This window comes from Gracilinanus agilis, chromosome 2, assembly GCF_016433145.1.
Source record: "Gracilinanus agilis isolate LMUSP501 chromosome 2, AgileGrace, whole genome shotgun sequence".
In the NCBI taxonomy this organism is placed as follows: Eukaryota; Metazoa; Chordata; class Mammalia; order Didelphimorphia; family Didelphidae; genus Gracilinanus; species Gracilinanus agilis.
Genome location: NC_058131.1, coordinates 97,610,092 through 97,631,720, shown reverse-complemented (window position 1 = coordinate 97,631,720; position 21,629 = coordinate 97,610,092). Strand labels below are relative to the sequence as shown.

Below are 21,629 nucleotides of genomic sequence, written 5' to 3'. Positions count from 1 at the left end.
TGCACCCCTTACCCTTCCTCCTCTCTGACTTGACTCAGTTACCCCCAACCTATAATCACATCAGCGGGTCTGGTGGCTTTCCCTAGGGTGAGAGGGGAGAAGCAACCACTAAACATGAAACATTTACTAAACCATAAAGCAAATGCAAGAAAAGGAATAACATTTATGTAAGGGAAGGTGAAAGTTGTAAGAATTAAAACACCACAATCTATTATCTATTATTATTTGCTAACTTGAGTAAAACAATGAAGGGGCTGTTGTGTATATATGCCACATCTTGTAACTGTATGGATGCGTATGTGTGGGTTTACAATCCATGACAGAGAACCTCCAAAGACCTGGCAAAGGATGACCTATTGATACCTATGTCAATTCTCCTACCAATAAGGGTCCTTGGTGGCAGCTGGAGGGAATTAGCATATATTCACTTAAAACTAGCAGTGAAACAAACACGAGTAAAGAAATTCATGTGCCATAATTCTAAACTTCAGATATTCATGTCCTTAATCCCTTTTAGGAACAGTCTGCAGCACCATTACCAGCTGGGAAAACCAATTCTCTATTAGTTGTTCCCCTTCCAATCCTCTTAGCTCTCCTGCTGGTATTTTGGGGGAGATCAGGAAAGGCTTCATGTAGAAAGTGCATCTTGAAGGAAAAGAGGGATTCTGTAAAGTGGAGGCATGGGGGATGGCCTGCTGGGCAAGGTTGCTTCCCTGATACTCTTGGGCTACTGAAGCAATATCAAACTCTTTTTTCACAGTCACCCTTGGCAGGGCACTGAGAAAATATTAGATTCTCTTAGTAAAAATTGGCTGGCAGAGCTCATGGCAAAGCCTTCCTTTCCCTTGTTACTGCTCCCTCCCAAGCCATAGAAAACAGTTAAAGGGTAAAATAAAAACAAAGGGGTTTCCTCGGTCAAGCATAGATAGTATTAAAGCATCAGCTTTTGATCCAGAAGGACTGTTCTTTCCTCCCAACAGCTTCCAAAAATAATACAAAAAATTCTCCTCCAAACAAATAATCCCTTACACGATCTACAAAATCTGCCCATTAATTGTACATAATTCTTGGAAGCTCCTGAATTCTGTCTTTGGTAAACAGCCTTCTGTGTCTTCTATCTTCATTTTCTCAGATTCTCATCCTCACTTACCTTCTATCTTCATTTGGTCACGACTGTAAGTATCTTCCAGGCTCTGTCTTAGTCCTTCTACTCTCTCTACACTCCCTCACTTGATAACACCATCAGCTCCTGTAGGTTCAATTTGGTCTATATGTAAATGATCCCTTTTATCCAGTCCTACTTTCAAACTAGATATCATGTAGGCATCTCAAACTCAACAGGTCAAAAACAGAACTCATCTTTTTTCCCCAAGCCCTATCCTCTTCTGAACCTCTCTATTATTTATTGTCAAGGCATGACAATCCTTTTAGTCAACCAGGTTCAAAACCTCAGGGTCATCCTATATGCCACCCTTACCACCCATATACAGTTAGTTGCCAAATCTTGAAATTTATTTCTTCATATCTCTCTCAAACTGACCCCTTCTCTTCACTGATATACTTACCCTATTAGTTCCGGTCCTCCCTTACCTATTAGCTAGATTATTGCTTCCTATGTGAAATCCCTGACTCAAGTCTCCAGGCCTTTCTCCTCACTTCTAACAGTGATTTTCTTTAATTGTAGATATGACTGTATCCCTCTTCTCTTCAATATTTTCAAAGGGCTCCCTATTCCTTCTTGAACAAAATATAAAATCCATAGTTTAACCTTTAAAGTCTCCTACAACTAGGCTCCAAACTATCTTTCCAGCTTTGTTGTATGTGATTCTTCCTCCATACATTCTACAAACCAGCCACATGTGCAAACCAGCAAATGCAGCCATTTCTCTCCATGCTCCTACATTGCCTGGAAAATACTTATTCCTCACCTCTACCTTACAGAATCTCTCTCTTCCTTCAAGCATTATCTTCTACATAAAGCCTTTCCTGAAATCTCCTAAAAGATGCCCTCTCTCTCAAAGATGTCCTCTATTAAGATATTAGCTCCTGAAAGATAGAATTATTTCATTCATTACATTTAAATCCTTAGTGCCTAACACAGTGCCTAGCATGTAGCTGGTGGTCAATAAATATTTGTTGATTAATCAACATCTATACATAAATGTGCAGAGTATCAATCAATCAATAAACATTTATTGAACAATTTCCATCTGTCAGATATTATGATAGGAATGCAAAGAAAAAAAAGTCAGAAAAAATGTAATTGCCTGAGTGAAACTGAGTCATAAAAGATCACAGACATAGCCTTTGTGCTAGAACAGTGATGGGCAACCTTTTGAGCTTGGTGTGTCAAAATTCACCAAAAAACGAGCATAACACGGGTGGTGTGTCACTTTGAGAAAAAAAAACATACTTTCGTAATATTTATAGTTTAAATAACAAAAATGTACAATTATAATATATATCTGTATTTAATAAAACAATATAGGTAAATTAATATGGGTAAAATTGTCATCTATAGTGCACAGTGTGTCTACAGTACACTACAGCAAATGTTCCTTCCTTGGCATGCAGCCTCATACTTTTCTGTATGAGGTCGCATGTAATCGAAAATGGCTACGTGTGTCAGTGCTGACACACGTGTCATAGATTTGCCATCACCATGCTAGAAGCAGAAATAAAGAACTTCATCCAGCCTAATATGGAGGAGCAAAGGATCTGGTCTTTAGACCCTATAAGGAAAAGGTATTATTCATATGAGGATATGAAAATTATGTTATCTATTTAGCAGCTCCAATGGGCCCTAAAAGAGAGCCTAAGCCCTCAGAAAGTCTTTGTGTAATTAAAGAGAAGAATCACTAGAGTGCTGGTATTTACCTGTCTTCAATACCTAGTTCATTTTCTTACTATGAAAATACAAAACACAGAGTGACATTAAGTACATTGTGGGAAAATGGGCCTCAGTAGAAAAAGAGCAAAGTTATGGTGATTGCTTATGAGTACAGACCACCTACTCAAAGAGGACATGAGAATAAATCAAAGTGCTCAAACCAGGTACTTTAAAGCCAGTAAAATCTATTCTGTTGAAGGAAAAAAGATAAGCTACAGTTGTACAGGAACCTGGCTTGAACCAAGGCAAAGAGACTATGTCATGATACATATAATAGTGATAAGACAAAGAACAAGTTAGAACAGTGGTTAAGTTTGTTTAGTAACAAGACAGTCTGTCCAGAATCAAAGAGCCTCTTCCTATCAGGGCTTCATGGCCAGGATATAGTTCCTTGTAGGTGCTCAACCTCAGGGACCATCGAGGCTGGTTGATTTGAGTTGATTCAGTGGTTTTAACTGTAAAAGATTGATTGCAGCCAAGTGAACACACAAGGACTGTTGTTATGCCAAGCTTACAGCACATCTTGATTGGGGGGCATATACTTAGCTGGAGGTCTGAGCCTGGAGAACATGACAATTGAAGAAAATGAGAGGCACTGGCAAAGGGTTAATTTTGGGATCCCAACCTGAGCTTTGGTGAATTCTTTTTCATCTACTGCATTTTGGGTGGGGTGAAATAAAAGGTGTACCTAAAATAAAACCTAAAAAATTCATTTGTTACCTCAAATGTCTATAGAGAACCTAGAGGACAGACAATGTGATAGTCTGAAATTACCCAAAGCAAACTTTGAAGAGGAACATTACAAATGAAAGAGAGAATAAAATGTTGATATGGCTTCCAAGATTAAACCCAGAGCCAGGAGGTCCTAGATCATGGTTATACTATTCTTTAATCAATTAATCCACTAGCACTTATGAAGTACTTGCCATGTGTTGGAACCTTGCTCAGCAAAAACTGTCTCTGCCCCCAAAGAGTTTATTTAATGGCAAAGAAAAAAGGGACTTTCAAGAAACACAGTGAGGAGATAGAAAGTAGCCTTAGAAGGTTATTAGTAGAAGCTAAGGGAATCAAGAAATGCATGTTGCAGAAGGTGGTGTTAGAGATGAGTCTTAAGGACAAGAAGAAAAAATGTGTCTTGTTTATTATTCCAGAAAGAGCATTCAGAAATTTTAGTGTTCTAATCCAAGAGTAGACATTTAAAGGTTCAGTGTCAGCTGGGGAAAACAGGTCTCCAATAAAGTTCCCTGGTAACTGTGCTTGACTTTATACCATTACCATTTTTATCAATGACTTGGATTAAGGCATAGAAGTCATGCTTGTCAAATTTGCAGATGACACAAAACAAATTCTTTGGATGACAGTCAGGATTCAAAAAGGTCTGAGCAGAGAGGAACCTCGGGTCAAAAGTAACAAGGTGAAATTGTATAGAGATTAATGTCAAGTCTTACCACTGGGTTCAAAAAAGTCAATTTCACAAATACAAGATGGAGGGGGTGTCATTGGCTAAACATCAATTTCTCTGAAAAGGATCTTGGGACTTTGGCAGACTGAAGCTAAATATGAGTTCACAGTGATGTGGCAGGCAAAAAAAGCTAAGGCAATTTTATGCTAAATTAAGAAAATCATAGAACCTTATCTAAGACATTGATAACAAAGCAAAATAGCATAAACCCAAGCACAGATGCCTGATGCATGGCACTGTAGACATACTTTGAAGTTGACATCAAACCATTTGTGACTATTCTTGGGGTCTGACCATTATGCCAAGTCCAAATCCATCTTATTGTACTTTCATCTAGCCCACACTTCTCCCTGTTTTCCACAAGAAAAATATGTGATGCTTTTATCAAATACTTTGCTAAAATCCTAGCAAATATCTACAGAATTCCTCTAATCTACCAATTAAATAACATGATCAAATGATCGGTTTTTTTAAAAGATTGTATTCCAAGGCCCCAGGCACATAATAGGAAGGAGAGCATACCCACATCCATAAAACTACAGTCAAATGTATGAAGAAGCATTTCTATCCTTACAAGAACTACATGACCCAGCATACACAGTACAAATGATATAAAGCAGAAATCTCTGCATGAAGTAAGAGGTCCTCTGTGGTTTAATATCCAAAGATTTAGGTTAGGAACTAAGAGCTCTGTGGTTCTCTCTTTTACTAGATCCATAATTATGGACTTTTAATCTCTGAGCCTCAAATTCTGCATCTAGAAAATGGGGATACCTATCCTGGTTGCCATTTTTCATGGGAATCAAGTGCTTTAAAAACTATAAAAAGTCAAAGAAATAGAAGACAATGTCAGTATCTCTCTCCTCAAGTTTCTCATAGCAAGGAACCTGACTTTCTTTTGTCTTTTATATAGGTTTCCTTGAATCATCTATTAGACTGTGCCTTGCACAAAGAGAAGTTACTTTAAAACATTTTTAAACACCTCTGCAGTCCCTGGGCTGCAAAGTCTGTCTTTTTCCCAGCTTTCTGGGATTCCCAGGGGTTGAGGATCCCTCACAAATGTGGAAAGAAAGAAATTCTTTTCTTTGAGAAAAGGAAGGGGAAGAGCAGATAAATGAGACTGCTATCTTGTAGTCAGTGAGAGAGCTTGCTCCTATTCAAGGTCCCAAGTGCATTTAAAGGGCTTTCAAATCCATAACTCTCTATATAATCTTGACAACAACAACAACAACAACAACAAAAAGCCTCTGGATTGGAAGGCATGACTATCCCTGTTCCTCAGATGAGAAAACAGGTTCAAAACCAGCTGGTGTCGAGGCAAGGACAAGAAACCAAGCCTCCAGACTTTCTGAGGTTCTAATCCCATCACCCTAAACTGATTCCTATAACTGGGACCACTCTGGGTTGGCCAGGAGAGGTGGAGCGACGGGGGGCGGGGCTGAGAGGGATGAAGCTGGGACAGCGGCCTGGGTCCCAGTCCCAGGCAGAAACTGGTCCTCCCTCGGATTGGAGGGTGGAGGGAGGCCTGACTGAGGACAGACATACAGGCTCACAGGAGGGGAAAGAGGAGGCACCCTGGAACCCAGGAAAGGAGTAGAGGAAGGTCCTAGTTAGAGGCGGTGTTCCCGCAGCCACGATCATGGGTATAAGGCTGTAAGCTGGGCAATGGGGCGGCCGCTGACCGTGACCGCACTGCTGCCGGGGTTGCTCCCAGTGCTTCTGCTGCTGTGGCCACCGCCACAGGCGGGAGCGCGCTGTCCTGAGTTCTGCAGTTGCAGCCCTGACGGCGCCCTGCGCTGCCCCGACGCTGGTCCGGGCTTCACCAGGCTGTGAGTAACTTCAGCGGGCAGCCCGAGGGAGGGGAGAGAAAGGAAAAGGCAGAAAGGGGAGGTGAAACGTGCCTCGTGCTGGGAATGCCAGCACTGTCCTGGTCCTCTGGTCCCCATCTGCTTCCCAGATGCACGGTGAACTAACGGAGAGAACAGACGAATTGGATTTCGGAGGACCTGGCTCTGCCACTTGCTCCCTGGGTGGCCTTTGGGCAAGACAGTTACTGAGCCTCTTTAGCCTCAATTTCCTATTGTGTAAAATGAAGACAAGATTTAGATTAGATGACCTTCTAGCTCCAATCCCTGTTTCACTCTGTACCACAACTTTCTCCTCTTTGGGGGAGCCCAAGCCCAAAGCTAGGGCGCTTCCCAATCTAAGAGATGTGAAACCTCCCCAATTCATCCCATCCCCTTCGCTTGCTCTCTATGTGTGCCGGAATATCAGTCAGTGACGAGTGGCTGTAAGCACAAGCTGGGCTGCACAGGACAGCAGGTTCGACCCATCCTCCTATCTGGGAAAGAAATATTGGCAGGGGGAGAGGGTAAAGGGTAGGGAGTGGTGGGTAGACCGAGGGCGATGTATTTGGATGGAAAAACCTGGAGAAGGAGGGCCACATGTACCACCTACTTTCTCCAAGGCCAGACAGTGGCATAAACTTTGTCCTTCTCAGCTCCCTCATGCTTCAATTCAAGTTCCCCTTAATGCACCCTTTCCCAGTGGGGTCTCTCTCTTCAGCTTCTTAGTGGTTTCTTTTCCCTCTTCCTATGTGAGTCTCCTCTCTGAAAAAGATTTCTATGTCATTTATTCAGCTTCTTAATGTGGATCTAAGTCACTCCCAAACTACAAAGTTTTCCCAGAGATATTTTATAGCTTAACTTAAACTCTCAGCATGGAAAGAAATTCTTTGTTCTTATTGAGGGGATTTTGTGTAGAGGTATTTTTAGAGGAGTGCAAGCACAATTGTATTAAATGCAACACTAGTTCTCTGCCCCATCCCCTTCATCCCCCCCCAAAGTGGGGGAAGGTGTGTGGGTGGGTGTGGGGGTGTGGTGTGGTGTGGGGGTCTTAAGTTTAATTTTTAAGTAATATCCTCCTCAGAGGGAGAAATATTCTACCCACTCATTCCCTTTGGAATAACTCCTCTTATCTCTTTCAGTTCATATATAACCATATATAAATTTAATATAAAGCTTGAAGGGGCCTAAGAACAAGTCAACTTGTTCAAGACAAACCTAAAAAAAATGTCTTCTTCCCCATATCTAATATATGGTCATCCACCTTTGCTCAATGAAGCCACCCCACTCCAGAGGCAAAACATCCCACTTTGAGTAAACTCTAATTGTCCCAAGAAAAAAAAATTTTTCTTCAACTCAAGCCTATATCTGCCTGTTTGCAATTCTCAATCTTTGCTAGTAATTGTGCCCTCTAGGGCCAAACAGAACAAGTCTAATCCCTCTTCCAGGTGACAACCCTTCAAATCCTTGAGGACAGCTAACATTTCTTCCTCTTGAAATTTCTCCAGGCTAAACATCTCTTGTTCTTTCAAGTGATTCNAAAGAAAGAAAAGAAAGAAAGAAAAGAAAGAAAAGAAAGAAAAGGAAGAAAAAAAAGAAAGAAAAGAAAGAAATTCTGCTTTTTAATATCCTGTGGACTCAGTATTCTCTGTGGCATCCCTGGGACCTCTGAATTTCTCATAATGACAAAATGTACTGTTAAGTCTACATACAACATGAATATGTAAACTACTTTTATTGTTATCCAAGTGAACAAAAAAGCAGCAAGGTTCAAGTCTCCTAATTCTCAAACCTAGGCTCATTTCACTATACCAATTACATTATCTGGGCAGAACAATTATTGAGTTGAAGGGTACTGGAGGGAAGGCAGGGGGACTTCCCTAAGGAGGTATATGTAGTAGAGAAACAACAGTCAAATAACAGTATGTCAATAACAATTTTAAGTGTCTTAATCACTTTAGGATTTAGCAGAATCAAGGGTCTTCAAAAGTTAACAAGGATAGATGCCAAAAAAGTATTCAAATCAGAATTGCTCATCATCACTGAGATAAACTTACTGCTTACAAATTTTTTAAATGGCAGCTTTCAAGTTTTTGTCCTCTTTTTCATATTTTATTTAAATTCTAGGTAACTGAAATACAAAAATAGAGTTCAGAGATCCCTCCAGTGTGATACCATGAAATGGCCTCCCACATTCTAGTTCATTTTAATTAGGGGAGGTGGGAAACGAACTTGTAGTTCATAATAGGCTTGATTTTAAATTTCTCCTTTTCTCATTAGTTCCAGGCAACTAGAGGGAAAGAAAAAAACTCTCACCTTGCCCACAGTTATATAAAGATCTTTGTCTCTATGACAACAGAAAGGTTGATCTACTTGATATGGAAACAGCTTCTAAAAATCTGTTAGTAGGCAAATGCTAATAATAATTATGGCACTTTATTCTTTGCATGTTGTGCCTGCTGAAAGAAGATTAAACTCTTGACTTTATTGGAAGACAATATAATGAATTTTTAGAAGGGTAAAAGGTTCCTCATATGCACTGCTCCACAGAAATGGAATGAATGATGTCAGGTTCCTGACGTCATTCCTGAATTTTTTCCTATTCTTTTACCTTCAATTCAATTATATTAACTGAGCACCTTCTTTGTACCTAGTCCTTTGCTGGGTACTATGGATGAAACAGGTGGAGTACATTATGGCCACTATGAATAAAAAAGGAAACATATTTTAGTTTGAGAAACTCAGAAAACAACTGAAGAACTGCTACATAGAATATGTGACGTATTGGGGATCCATCTTAAGCCAGGAAGACCTTACTTCCATTTTGGTCTCTGAAATATATTGGCTATATGATATTGAGCAAATCACTCAACCTTCAGTTTCCCCCAGAAGACTTACTATGACTATAAGTTGCAGAGCAGTTGCTAAATCTGGCAGCTAGTTGGCACAATGGATAGACTTATGTGTCTAGAAACAGAAATATCTGAGTTCAAGTTCAGCCTGAGACACTTACTCCCTGTGTGGCCTTGGTCTAGTCCAGCAGTTCCCAAACTTTTTTGGCCTACTGCCCCTTTTCCAGAAAAAATATTACTTAACGCCCACTGTCACATACTATCACTGTCCCCTTACAGTTATTCACAGCCCCCAAATGCACCTGTGGCCATCACCACTCTCCTGGATCACTGCAGCACCCACCAGGGGGCAGTGGCACCCACTTTGGGAATCACTGGTCTAGTCACTTAAACTCTGTTTGTCTTAGTTTCCTTATCTATAAGGGTGATAGCACCTACCTCCTGGGGTGTTGTGAGGATCAAATGAGATTTTTGTAAAGCACTTAGTACAGCGTCTAGCACATAGTTGGTGCTAGGTAAATGCTAGAAATTGTTATTCATCTGAATCGGTAGAGGTAGTACTCTCTCCTGGAGTCTTTTTCACCAGTAGAAACACAAATCTAGACCCAAAAAAGTAGTACAGAACCAAGGTGGATGGTGCTAACAATAAGAAACAAATTAATTTGGAGAAAGGAAAGCTCATCTTTGGCTAGAGTAATCACAAAAGACTTCAGGGTAGGAAGTCAATCTGAAAAGATGGACACGATCTTGATAGACTAAGGGGATGGAAGAGAGCACATGTGTATCTCTGGCAAGTCATGTAAATTGTCAGCTCCACCAGGTAACTTCCTAGGAAGATCAGTTAAGAAGCAATTGTTGTCTGTATCTGTGAACTAAGTTTTTATGCTGAGAGTTCCCACAGATGCAAACACAGGATAAAAAACTATAAAAGTGCTGCAGAATTTCCCTCTTCTTTATCTCCTACATAAAATCAATCCTATTCTAGCTCTTGAATCTGTTCTCCTCTTTTAAACCATAATGCCACCACTGTACTCTAAGGCTTCATTATATTTAGCATATCATAAAAATCTTCTACCTAACCATTCTCCCTACTTTCTGTGTTTTACTCCTCTAATCAGATCCTATTTCTGGTTGCTATATTAAGCTTTCCATAACACAACTCTTACTATTTCATCCTCTTCATCAAAAACTTTCAATGGCTCCCCATTATTTTCCAGATAAACTCCAAACTCTTTAGCTGAGCATTCAAAGCCCTAGAGGTTTGGCTTTCTAGCCTCCTCTGTCTCCCACCACTCTGTTTTACATTTCCTAGTTACACTCCTGGCAAACTGACAATGGGGCTATCTATCAAAGAGCCCTGGGGTAAGGAAGAGACAGAGGGAAAGAAAAAAACACACCCTGACACTTTTTGTCTAAGAAAAGCAAAACACAGGTCAAGTTGTCCATACACATAGATAGTTAGACCTTTTTATGAGACTTCTCATGGATCTATTTCATATGGAACTTGATAATCCTTTTGGGAGAGGAAAGCAAAAATAGAGTTTATTCTAAGAAGATAAAACTTAATAGGGATAAATATAGTCTTAAACAGGTTCAAAAACAATTTCATAAGCACAAGAGAAGAGAAGAACAGCAAGAAAACATTGTGAAAAGGATCAGAACGTTGTAGTGACTTCCAAGTTGAGTAGGAATCACAGTGTTAGTGGAAAATTTAGATTGTATTAAGAAAAGCATGAGAAAAAGCATGGCAGGTGGATAGAAAGCTGGTCTGAGAGTCAGGAAAACCTAAGTTTAAAGACTGCCTCTACTAGTTTTGTGACTATATCACAACTCAATCTTAATAACCACAAACTACTCCCAGATCCTATATTACAGAGGAGTTCCCAGCTACAGAGGACTCAAGCTATCTATAATAGTGGAGGGAGTCTCTATCATAGGAGTTTTCCATCTGAATAAAATCATAGATCCAGATGAATAACATCACCCATTTTTCTCTCTGACCTCCCCCACCAAAAAAGAAAAGAAAAGAAAAAACAGAGAAAGAGATTAGTGCTCTAATGAAGAGAAATAATAGCTCTGCTACACTTCATTCTGGTCAGAACAATGTCTGATTACATTCGGTGTGGGTCACCACATTTTTGGAAGGTCAGTAATTAAACTAGTGTCCAGAGCCTGGTGACAAGGATAATAAGATCATAGTCTCTACTGGTCCCAAAAGGCAGATCAAGAGCAGTGGGTAATAATTGTTAAAGGGCAAAACTTTGATGGAAGAAAAAAGTTCCTAAAATTTACAGCTGTCCAATGGGGGGCACCTCAAGTGAAAGGAGGAATCTCTCCCACCATATCTCTGTCTCTCTGTCTCTGCCTCTATCTTTGTCTTTGTCTCTGTCTCTTTCTCTCTGTCTCTGTCTCTCTGTCTCTCTCTCTCTGTCTCTCTGTCTCTCTGTCTCTCTCTCTCTGTCTCTCTGTCTCTCTGTCTCTCTGTCTCTCTGTCTCTCTCTCTCTCTCTCTCTCTCTCTCTCTCTCTCTCACACACACACACACACACACACACACACACACACTCACACATGATTGTCCAGGATACTGTAGAAGGGATGGTGGAACATGATGGGCTCTGAAAGCTCCCTTCCTTCTTTAAGATTCTGAGATTCTGTACTGTGAGCCATTATGAGGACATTTTAAAGCCCCAGATAGACACCCAAAATTTTTCATAAAAAATGCAATAACCACAAAAGTCACTTAGTTGCTTCTCAGCTTTAAACACTCTGTCAACCCAGAGAAATGGCAATAATGCTGTGCAGAGTCAGGTCAGAAGATGGAGGCTGTAGGGCCACCTCTGATACTTTTGTGGCTGTGTAACCTTGAAGCAAGTTACTAAACCATTCAGGACTTCAGATCCCCTGTAAAGTGAGGCTTCAGCAATAAAATTAAAGCGTCTGGTTATGTATCATCTCTACGATTCTTTCTGAACTAACATTCTAGTAGTCCCATAGCCACTCTTTCTGATTATTTTTTCCTAAATTGCAAAGTGGAAAAGACAGATTGTTTTAAGTCCTTGCTCCTACCCCCACTTTATCTCTTTAGATTCCATCCCTTCCTTGAAAAGAGACAAATGGTAACCTTCAAAAAACTAATCTACCAAGGTGACTGACTGCACAAGGATTTTTGTTCAATTGTGTTTCGTTCATATCTCAAAATTAAGGTTTCTTCTACAAAGATTCAACAACAAACCAACACAGCCACCTAGACAGCTGCAGAGTCAGTTGACTTTTAGACCTGCAAAGATTAACTGTATTGAGGCACTACATTATTGTTTTGAGTGGGCCTTGGCCATATGTGACTCATATTTAATAACCACTTTGAAAATAATAAATGACATTTTTATAGCACTTAAAGGTTTATCAAGTCCTTTCCTCACCACAGGTCTGTGAGGTGGGTGCAACTATTGTTATGTTCATTTGACAGAGGAGGAAACAGTTTCAGAGAGTTTCAGTGACTTGTTCGATATCATTATAGAGCCAGCAACACCCAGCGTTAACTCTATATTCAGTGATGCCATGCTATTTCTCAAAGGAATATGTGCCAAAGGCCATATGAATGGGACAAATAATAATAATAACTGTTGGTAATTGCATAGTGCTTAAGGATTTACAAAATGTTTTACATACAAAGTGCTGTACAGATTAAGAGAAAGGGGAGATTAGCAGTGGGATAAGAGGGAAGAATAGGGATCTGAAGTGAGCCTTCGAAGATAGTCATACAGTCATATCCTAATATTATAATTTTTGAAAGCCTTATTTTATATCTTGGTATTAATTCTAAATCAGAAAAGTGGCTAGGTAACAGGATTAAGTGACTTGTCCAGGATTACACAATTAGGAAGAAGTATCTGAAGTCACATCTGAACCCAGATCCTTCTGACTTTAAGCTTTATGCTCTATCCATATGCTGCCTAGCTGCCCTGATAATATATAATTAATAGGTAAGATTAGTGTTGGTCTTGGCCATGAAAACAAATTTTCCAGGACTATAAACTCCCTGAGGGTGAGGGCCATGTTTTATTCTTTATAGCTTCATCAGTTCCCACCCCAGTGTCATGGATGCTATAGGAGCTCAGCTCTTTTTCTGGATGAATTAAAATATAAAGTAGGACATAGTAAGACATAGAAGGACATTAGTAAGATTGCTATATATATATATATGTTGGAGGGAGTCAAATGATGCCTTCTCTAATGAGGGAAAGGGAGAGAGGGAGGGAATTAACTGGGTACTTTAATGTAACAAACAAATAAATGTTTTTAAATACCTTTAAATCAAATTTATATTGTATATGGAATATTGAATTACACTCCTTGCAAAGGTCAGAAGCAAACCATCTTCTATCTCCATTGTCCAGTTTTTTTTTACCAGCCAATTAGATAACAGTGACCCGGAAAACATAGACTGAGATATTATGGTATCAAATTTAACTTTTTTAAAAAGGTAATTACCTTTAAGAACTGGATGCATGATGATAATTTCTCTCCAAATTCATCTTCAAACTCATTAATAACTTGTGAAGCACTAAGTTGCAGCTAACTTTCCAAATCCAGCTCTCCAAAAGTTTTAAGTATCTGGAAACAGAGGCATGTAATGAAGGAGCGTCCTGAAGCATATCTGCAGTGTCACTGATGTGACAACATAATGATATTCTCTGCTCCTGAAAAATACTTTTGAGAAATCATTACAGTTGATGCAGATGTTCCCCAGGGAGAATTCAACATATAGGTCTATTTACCAGAGTTATTCTTGTCATGTCATATTATTACTGGAAGAGCTCTGATTTGCAGGAGACTGGGCTTGGAATGGTTGTTTTGTTTCTTTAAAAATTAGGCTTTAAATGGCTCTTTTTGAGTGTGCTTGGATGTATTTACCATTTTCTTCTCAGGCTTTTTTTTTAATTTAGTTTTTGCATAAATGACTTGAGAAAGCTATTATGTAAGAGATCTTGATGGAATGTCTTTGTTCACATTATAGTGTGGAAATTATCTATACTTTCTTAGGTACGCTAGAAAAAAATGTCATGGCTGACAGTCAACCCAATCAACTAAATACAAAAGGGTTTTGATTGGCTGAGTTCTTTTTAAACAAGGAGCTTACATGAGCCCCTGCTGCCTGATTGGCTCCCCAGAGGTGAAGAATCAGCTTTGCTGACTATCCTATTCTCTCCCTTTTAAAGGTGCCAAGGGAGGTCTTTAAGGAGCTGTTCTTTGGTAAATATGAGGAGATGGAGGGCGGAAAGGGGGGAGGCTAACCTCGATATTTTTAGGCAGTGTATGATTAGCCCTGTTGAAGCTACAGTTGAGGAAGCACTTGGGTCTCAGAGAGGTCCAGTGAGTTACTCAAGATTACACAGGCAGAGCTAACACACAAACCAGCATTCTTTCCCACTTGCTCCAAGGTGACTCCCAGCTACTTTCAGGAAAAGCTAAGGGTGGAAAGTTTTCTTTTCTTGACTTTATGTTTCTTCTGTTTCACAGGGATTAGTGAGAGGTTGTTACTTAGCTACCCAGGAAAATCGCAGGAAGGAAGAGGAGAAAGGAGGTCTTCTTCCAACTTTTGACAGCTTTACTAATGACTAAGAGTTTGTGCCTGTCACTGAGAATAGAGTTAGTGGTTAATTATGTGGCCACAACAGCTGTTAGTAGTGCTGTGCCTTCTGTATTGATACAGGGAACTTGCCCAGTGGGAAAATTCATCCCCAGGCAATTGTACTCCTGAAGTAACCTGGTGAAGTTGCCCTTTCATTGGGGAGGGGAAAAATAGGGGAGAGGAAGGAAGTCGGTGGATATAGGGAAGCAGGACAGTCTCAGGGTAAGCTGTCCCACCTCTACTACAATTCAACAAGTTTTCATTTGAGCTCCTTCTCTCTATGCCAGCCCCTCAGACTGAGTGTTAAGGAGAGAAGAAGGTGGGAAAAAATAAAGCTGGTCATTAATTCAATTCAATTTAACAAGCATTTAGTAAGCACCAACTATGTGCTGATAACTGTTTTAAATGCTAAATATACAAAGGCAAACCACAGTCCTTGCCATCTAGGAAATAATATTCTATTGATAGGAAACAAGAAATACAAATTATGTACAAAGTAATTTCCCAGAGGCAGGGCGCAGGTTTAATAAAAAGCAGAAAGGTTTTAATATAGTCTTTCTTTCTAAAGGTCCAAGAATACTAATACACACATTTTGCCAGCTGAGAGATTGGAGGTGTCTCTTCTCTAATGCCATTGGCTCAAACCCGCATTCTAAAGGGCTCTCATCTATGTTAAACACCAGAGATTAGTGCCAGTTTCATTTTAGCCTACTAATTTCAATTATCTTTTACAAAGGGATATTCACTGCAAATATGTAGCAAGAACAGACACCCTCCCCAACATTTAGGGGCACATTTACCCTCATATCACTTCTAGCCATGGGTATAGTCAGTTCAAACTCAAAGTAGTTGCTATAAGACATTAGCCCCACCATGTTCACTTCTAAATGCGACATGACCAATGCATAAATAGCTATTGCTCCCTCTGGGCTGCCTTCAATCTATGCTGTATCAAATAAGTCACTTTAGATATTGTCCCTCTATGTCTCAGATAGACACAAAACCTGGCATAGACTCTGGCTCTCTAGTGACCCACTATTCTGATCTTTCAAAGTTCTCAAGGTCATAGACATCTTCAATATCCTTTCACTTCAAATCAGGAAAGAGAAAATGCAAAGAACAGTGACCCAGATTCATAGGCCATATGTTGGCCTCAGGGGGACCCAAAGCCTCTTCCCATTTAGGGGTGTAATTATTTCTGTGTCTCAGTAGCTCTCTGTGTCTGTCAGTCTGTCTGTCTGTCTCCTCCCCTCCTCTTCTCTCTATATCTCTCTCTCTCTCTGTCTTTTTCTCTGTCCCTCTGTCTCTGTCTCTCTCTCTCTGTATCTGTCTGTCTGTCTCTGTCTCTCTCGTGCTCTATCTCTCTCTGTATCTCTGTATGTCTGTCTCTCTGTCTCTCTCACGCTTTGTCTCTCTGTCTCTCTCTCTGTGTGTTTCTCTCTCACACACTCTCTTTCTAACTCGGTTCTGATTCAGTCTTGGTGAAATTTTTTTTTCCTTTAGAAATGCATCTCAGTCCAGTCAAAGGACTGACTCTTCATCACATGATGAGATGACTGAAATCAGTTATGGAATGTCTGCACATGCTTCAAATGTTACATGCTATAATGCCTTTCTGGGAGGAGATGCCCCAGTGGGTTGGCCAAGTAGATTGATCACATTGCCAGTGCTCTGCAGATCAAGTTGTCATTGGTTAGTCCCCTGATACATTAGTAATAGGATAGAGGATCTAGAAAGAATGATAGAAATATTGAAAAAAATGAGATACCAATACCAGAAGGAAGGGATTGCAATAGAGGGGTAGAAGGGATCAGAGATGGAAGTCAGAGAAAGGACCTTTAAAGCAGGATGCCCCTAACTTAGAATCACAGGATTCTGAATTGAATAATAAGGAAGTAGAAGAAGGTCATGCCCTTCACCATGGCAAAGGAAACATTGATTAGAGTATCAATCCCTGAGAAAAGGGCATAAGAAGGAGGTGGGGTTGGTTAGGAGGCAGTCAGAAGGCACAGAGTCATGAGGATAAAATATGATGATATTTACAGCACTATATAAATATAAATTATCATTTCTAATATTATAACATTATTATTAAGTTATCAACCAACAAATATTTGTTAACAAGTAACAAAGTGCTATGGTTGGGGGACATGAAGCAGTCATTGTAAGTGCTTAACAAATTCTTGTTCATTAATTGATTGATTGATCCATGCCTCATGAATTTTACAATTTTGCTAGGGAAATAGAATATAAATATGCAAAACGTTAAATAATTACACAAGTGATAAATAACAGGTCAATACAGAAAGGGGAGAAATGTTCCCAGAGAATACATGATTAATCACCCAATGGATATGCTTGAAGAATGAATTTGTTGGTACCAAATTCTCTAACCTATCATTATAATTCCTCACTCCCAATATTTATAAATCACTACGAGATTCAGAAAGTGCTTTCCCTCACAATAATCTACAACGCCTATAGCATGTCTTATTGTGCCCATTTCACAAAGAAACTTTCCTAAAATTAAAGTCAAAGGCTCTGACATAAAGAATATGTCACAAACAAACAGGATGAGTTCAGAAAAAAATGGAAAAACTTATATGAACTGATGCAAAGTGAAATGAGCAGAACCAGGAGAACTATATATAGTAACAGAAATATTATATGATGATCAGCTATAAAGGACTAAACTATTTTTTTCTTTTTTTAAAACCTTTAACTTCTGTGTATTGGCTCATAAATGGAAGAGTGGTAAGGGTGGGCAATGGGGGTCAAGCGACTTGCCCAGGGTCACACAGCTGGGAAGTATCTGAGGCCGGATTTGAACCTAGGACCTCCTGTCTCTAGGCCTGACTCTCAGTCCACTGAGCTACCCAGCTGCCCCCAGGACTAAACTATTATTAGAAATACAAGGTTTTAAGATAACCCCAAGGCACTCATAAAGAAAAAGACTCTCCACAAAGAAGGAACTGTTGGAATATGATTGCAGATCAAAGTATTTCCTTTTTTTGCTTTATTTCCATCATGAATTTTTTCTTGTATGTGTCATATGTCTTCTTTCACAGCATGAGGAATGTGGAAAAATGTACTGCATGACAGCGCTAGTAATTATTTACCATGTGGAGGAGAAGAAAGGGGAGAGAGGGAAGGAGAGAATCTGAGCTACAAAATGTCCATTTTGTAACAGATAACAGAAGGAAAAAAATAAGTTAAAAAAAGAGAAAAATTCAAGAGCATGGACACTTACAATGCAAAATGTTAAGGGGAGAGATCACTATGGACCAGTGTAAGCTGATGAAGTTTTTTGAAGAAGGAATAATATGAATTGAATTTTAAAAAATAACACTTGGATGAGGAAGCAAAGCATATCAGGCATTGGGAAAAGCCAATGAAAAGCCTGCAAAAAAATGGTGCCAGTCAGGATTTGAAATTTTGTATTCAAGGGGGGCAGCTGGGTAGCTCAGTGGATCGAGAGCCAGCCCTAGAGACGGGAGGTCCTAGGTTCAAATACGGCCTCAGACACTTCCCAGCTGTGTGACCCTAGGCAAGTCACTTGACCCCCATTGCCTACCCTTAGCACTCTTCTACCTATAAGTCAATACACAGAAGTTAAGGGTTAAAAATAAATAAATAAATAAATAAAGATTTTAAAAAATGAAATATTGTATTCAAGGCAGCCAGATGGCATAGTGGATAGAGCATTGATCTTGGAATCAGGAAAAGTCATCTTCATGGGTTCAAATCCAACCTCAAATACTTACTAAGTTATGTGACCCTAGACAAGTCATTTAATTCTGTTTGCCTCAGTTTCTTCTTCTATAAAATGAGCCAGAGAAGGAAAAGCCAAACCTCTCCAATATCTTAACCAAGAAAACCCTAAACAGTTCATTGAGAGTTGGACATGACTAAACAAAAACAATTCAAGGAACAGTAAATTCTTTCATCTCAGGATGTAGTGGCTGGAAATTGGAATTTGCCAATAAAAGTTGTCTCTTACAGTCATCTATCTGAGATTTCACCTCTCTTTTAGCAATTTTTGTTCTGTCCTCTCTAGTGCAAAGAGAATATATTGGCAGGGGAAAAAATCCAGAACTAAAATGAGAGCAGAGCTGCTCAGGTTTCTCATGAACAAAAGTGATCATTATTCCATTAATCCTGAATAAAAATCAGTCATCTTTCTTTGATTCTCCTCTTTTTCCTAATAAAGAAAAAAATCTTTTTGTGTTTTCTTTTCAGTCTCTATTCGTTTCCAACTTCAGTTCATTCTGAGTTTAAGTGATCTTGACGCTATTCTTAGAGGACCATGTGACTGCTAGGTATTTGTCCTATTCCCTGCTCTTTATATACCTTCCACATGTCTTTTTAAAATCTAAATTCAATGAGCATACACACCAGATTCCCTAAACAATATTTTTTCTCTTCATTGGAATTATTTTTCTATGTTTTTAGGGTCTTATTCTTTTTTAAATTTATTTTTCATCTATGTACTTTTAACATCCTTTTTTTAAAGTCTTAGTTCCAAATTCTCTCCCTCCCATCCACCTCTCCATTGAGAAGGCAAGTGAAGTAACAATTACACATGTGAATTCATGCAAAATGCATTTCCATATTAGCCATATTTTTTTAAAAGAGCAAGAAGCATATAGGAAAAAAAAGGATGTTTCCTTCCATCTGTGCTCAGAACCCATTAGATCTCTCTCTGAAGTAGGGAAGCATTTTTCATCATGGGTCTTGGATCGTTGTCTTGATAAAAGTAGTTAAGTCTTTCATACTTGATCATTGTTACAATTGCTGTTTCTGGGGACAGTGTTCTCCTGGTTCTGTGCCCTTCATTTCCCATGAATTCATATGTCTTCCCTAGCTTTTCTGAAATCATCTTGTATGTCATTTCTTATAGCACAATAGTATTTCATCATAATTGTATACCACAACTTATCTAGCCACTCCCCTATTAATGGATAGCCTCTCAATTTCCAATTCTTTGCCACTACAAAAAGAGATACTATGAATATTTTTGTACATATAGGTCATTTTCCTTTTTCTTTTATCTCTTTGGGAGACAGATCTAGTATTGTTAAGTCAAAGAGTATTCAGTTTCATAGCTCTTTGTGAATAGGCCCAAATTGTTCTCCAGAATTGTTGGACCAGTTTACAACTCCACCAACAGTATATTAATATATTTTTCCATATCCCATCCACACTTATCATTTTCATTTTCTGTCATTTTAGCTAATCTGATAGTTGTGAGGTTGTTCCTAAGAGTTGTTTTAAGAGTTTAAACTTGTATCTTTCTAATTAATCATGATTTAGGGTATTTTTTCATATATTTGATTTGTTCTGAAATCTTCTTGTTCGTATCTTGTGACCTTTTATCGATTGGGGAATGTCTCTTGTCTAATATAAATTTGCCTTAGGTCCCTCTTGGAATCTGATTCTTAAGAGCTTATCTTTCTTCCTGGACTTGCATCCCCTATGGAATTTTATTCCATGAGAATCCTACCCATCCTTGCTCAGAAACTTTTGACATTCATTTTCCCCAAAATATCCAGTGCATAGCAGACCAAACCTTTCTTTTCCTCAATCACACATTCCAAAATAAAGTGGTTTTCTTTTAATAATATTTATTTTTTAGAAAAGTTAACATGGTTACATGATTCATGCTCTTATTTTCCCCTTCACACACACACCCTGACTTCTCCCGCCAATAGCTGATGTGCATTTCCACTGGTTTTAACATGTGTCATTGATCAAGACCTATTTCCAAATTGTTGATAGTTTCTTTGGTGTTAAAGTTTCAAGTCTACATCCCCAATCAATTCCACCTCAACCCATATGTTCAAGCAATTGCGCCACCTAACTGCCTATAGTTCCCATCATTTCTGGAAAAGATGATTTCAGAGAAACCTGGGAAGACTTATATGAACTGATACAAAATTAAGTGAATAGAATCAGAAATATTTATATAAAAACAACAACACTACAAACACTCACACATACTTTGATTAAAGAACTCATATCAAAGCAATAACCAAACATGATTCCAGAGGACTGACAATGAAGCATACTACCTACCTTCTAAGAAAGAGGTAATGGATTTAGAAAACAGAAAGAGACATGGGCAAATGTAAAAAAATAGTTTTGCTTGTCTATACATATTTGTTATAAAGGTTTGGTATTCTTTTTTTCAGGGTAGGGGATGTGATAGAGAGAGAAAATAAATCTTTATTCATCAAAAAAATTTCTTAAAAAAAGGTAAAGTAAAATTAAATATTTGTAACTCCAATTCCTCCTTTTGGTAAAAAGGCTCAGAATAGCAGTTCCTCTCATTACTTCTTTCATCTCTCAAAACAAAAAATTATCATTAAAGAAAACCAGAAAATGATTAGCTTCTTTGCTTTGGGCAAAGAAAATTTTCCAGCAAATGTCCAAATAACTGAAGTTTTCATCATGCTATACTATACCTCTGCAGTAAGCCTGTACTCTGTTTCTCAAACTATTCGACTATTTACTCCTTCCATCCAGGTAGTATATTGTAAGAGTTTAAATTTAGGTTTTATGCTAAATATGACAATCCTAAGGTAATATTGTGGTCGTTGATTTAAAAATATTATAGATTAAGTAAAAATGACTTTTAGCAGCTTTATTCACAAGAGGTGGAAAGAGTGAAAGTGGAAAAATGTAGGTAAAGAGACAGATTCTAATAAGCCTACCAGCCCTTCTCCTGAGAAACCAGGCTCAGCCCCAGCAGGGCTCTACCAAGACTCTGTCTCCATGTGGATTTCCTGGTAATCCTCAGTCAGAAGTCATGGTGGTGTCTTCAGCCAGGGTTCCACCAATGCAGCCTCCTCCAAAGCCAAGGCAGGAATCTCAGTCACTAACCCAGAAAGCTGACACAGGATCCAGGGAAAAGGTTTCCTTCAAGCCAGGAAAAGAATCTCCAGAAC

The 21,629-nt window shown here is 38.9% G+C and overlaps 1 protein-coding gene across 1 annotated transcript in view; it reads left to right on the top strand.

The window, feature by feature from the left end:
- Positions 1-6,017: 6,017 nt before the first annotated feature.
- The window catches only part of LHCGR (luteinizing hormone/choriogonadotropin receptor), a 78,977-nt gene continuing 63,365 nt past the window's right edge, over positions 6,018-21,629 (top strand). Inside the window, exon 1 of the mRNA XM_044660659.1 lies at positions 6,018-6,181. Within this exon, the coding sequence (XP_044516594.1) occupies positions 6,018-6,181 (164 nt within the window). The remainder of the gene's footprint in view (positions 6,182-21,629) is intronic.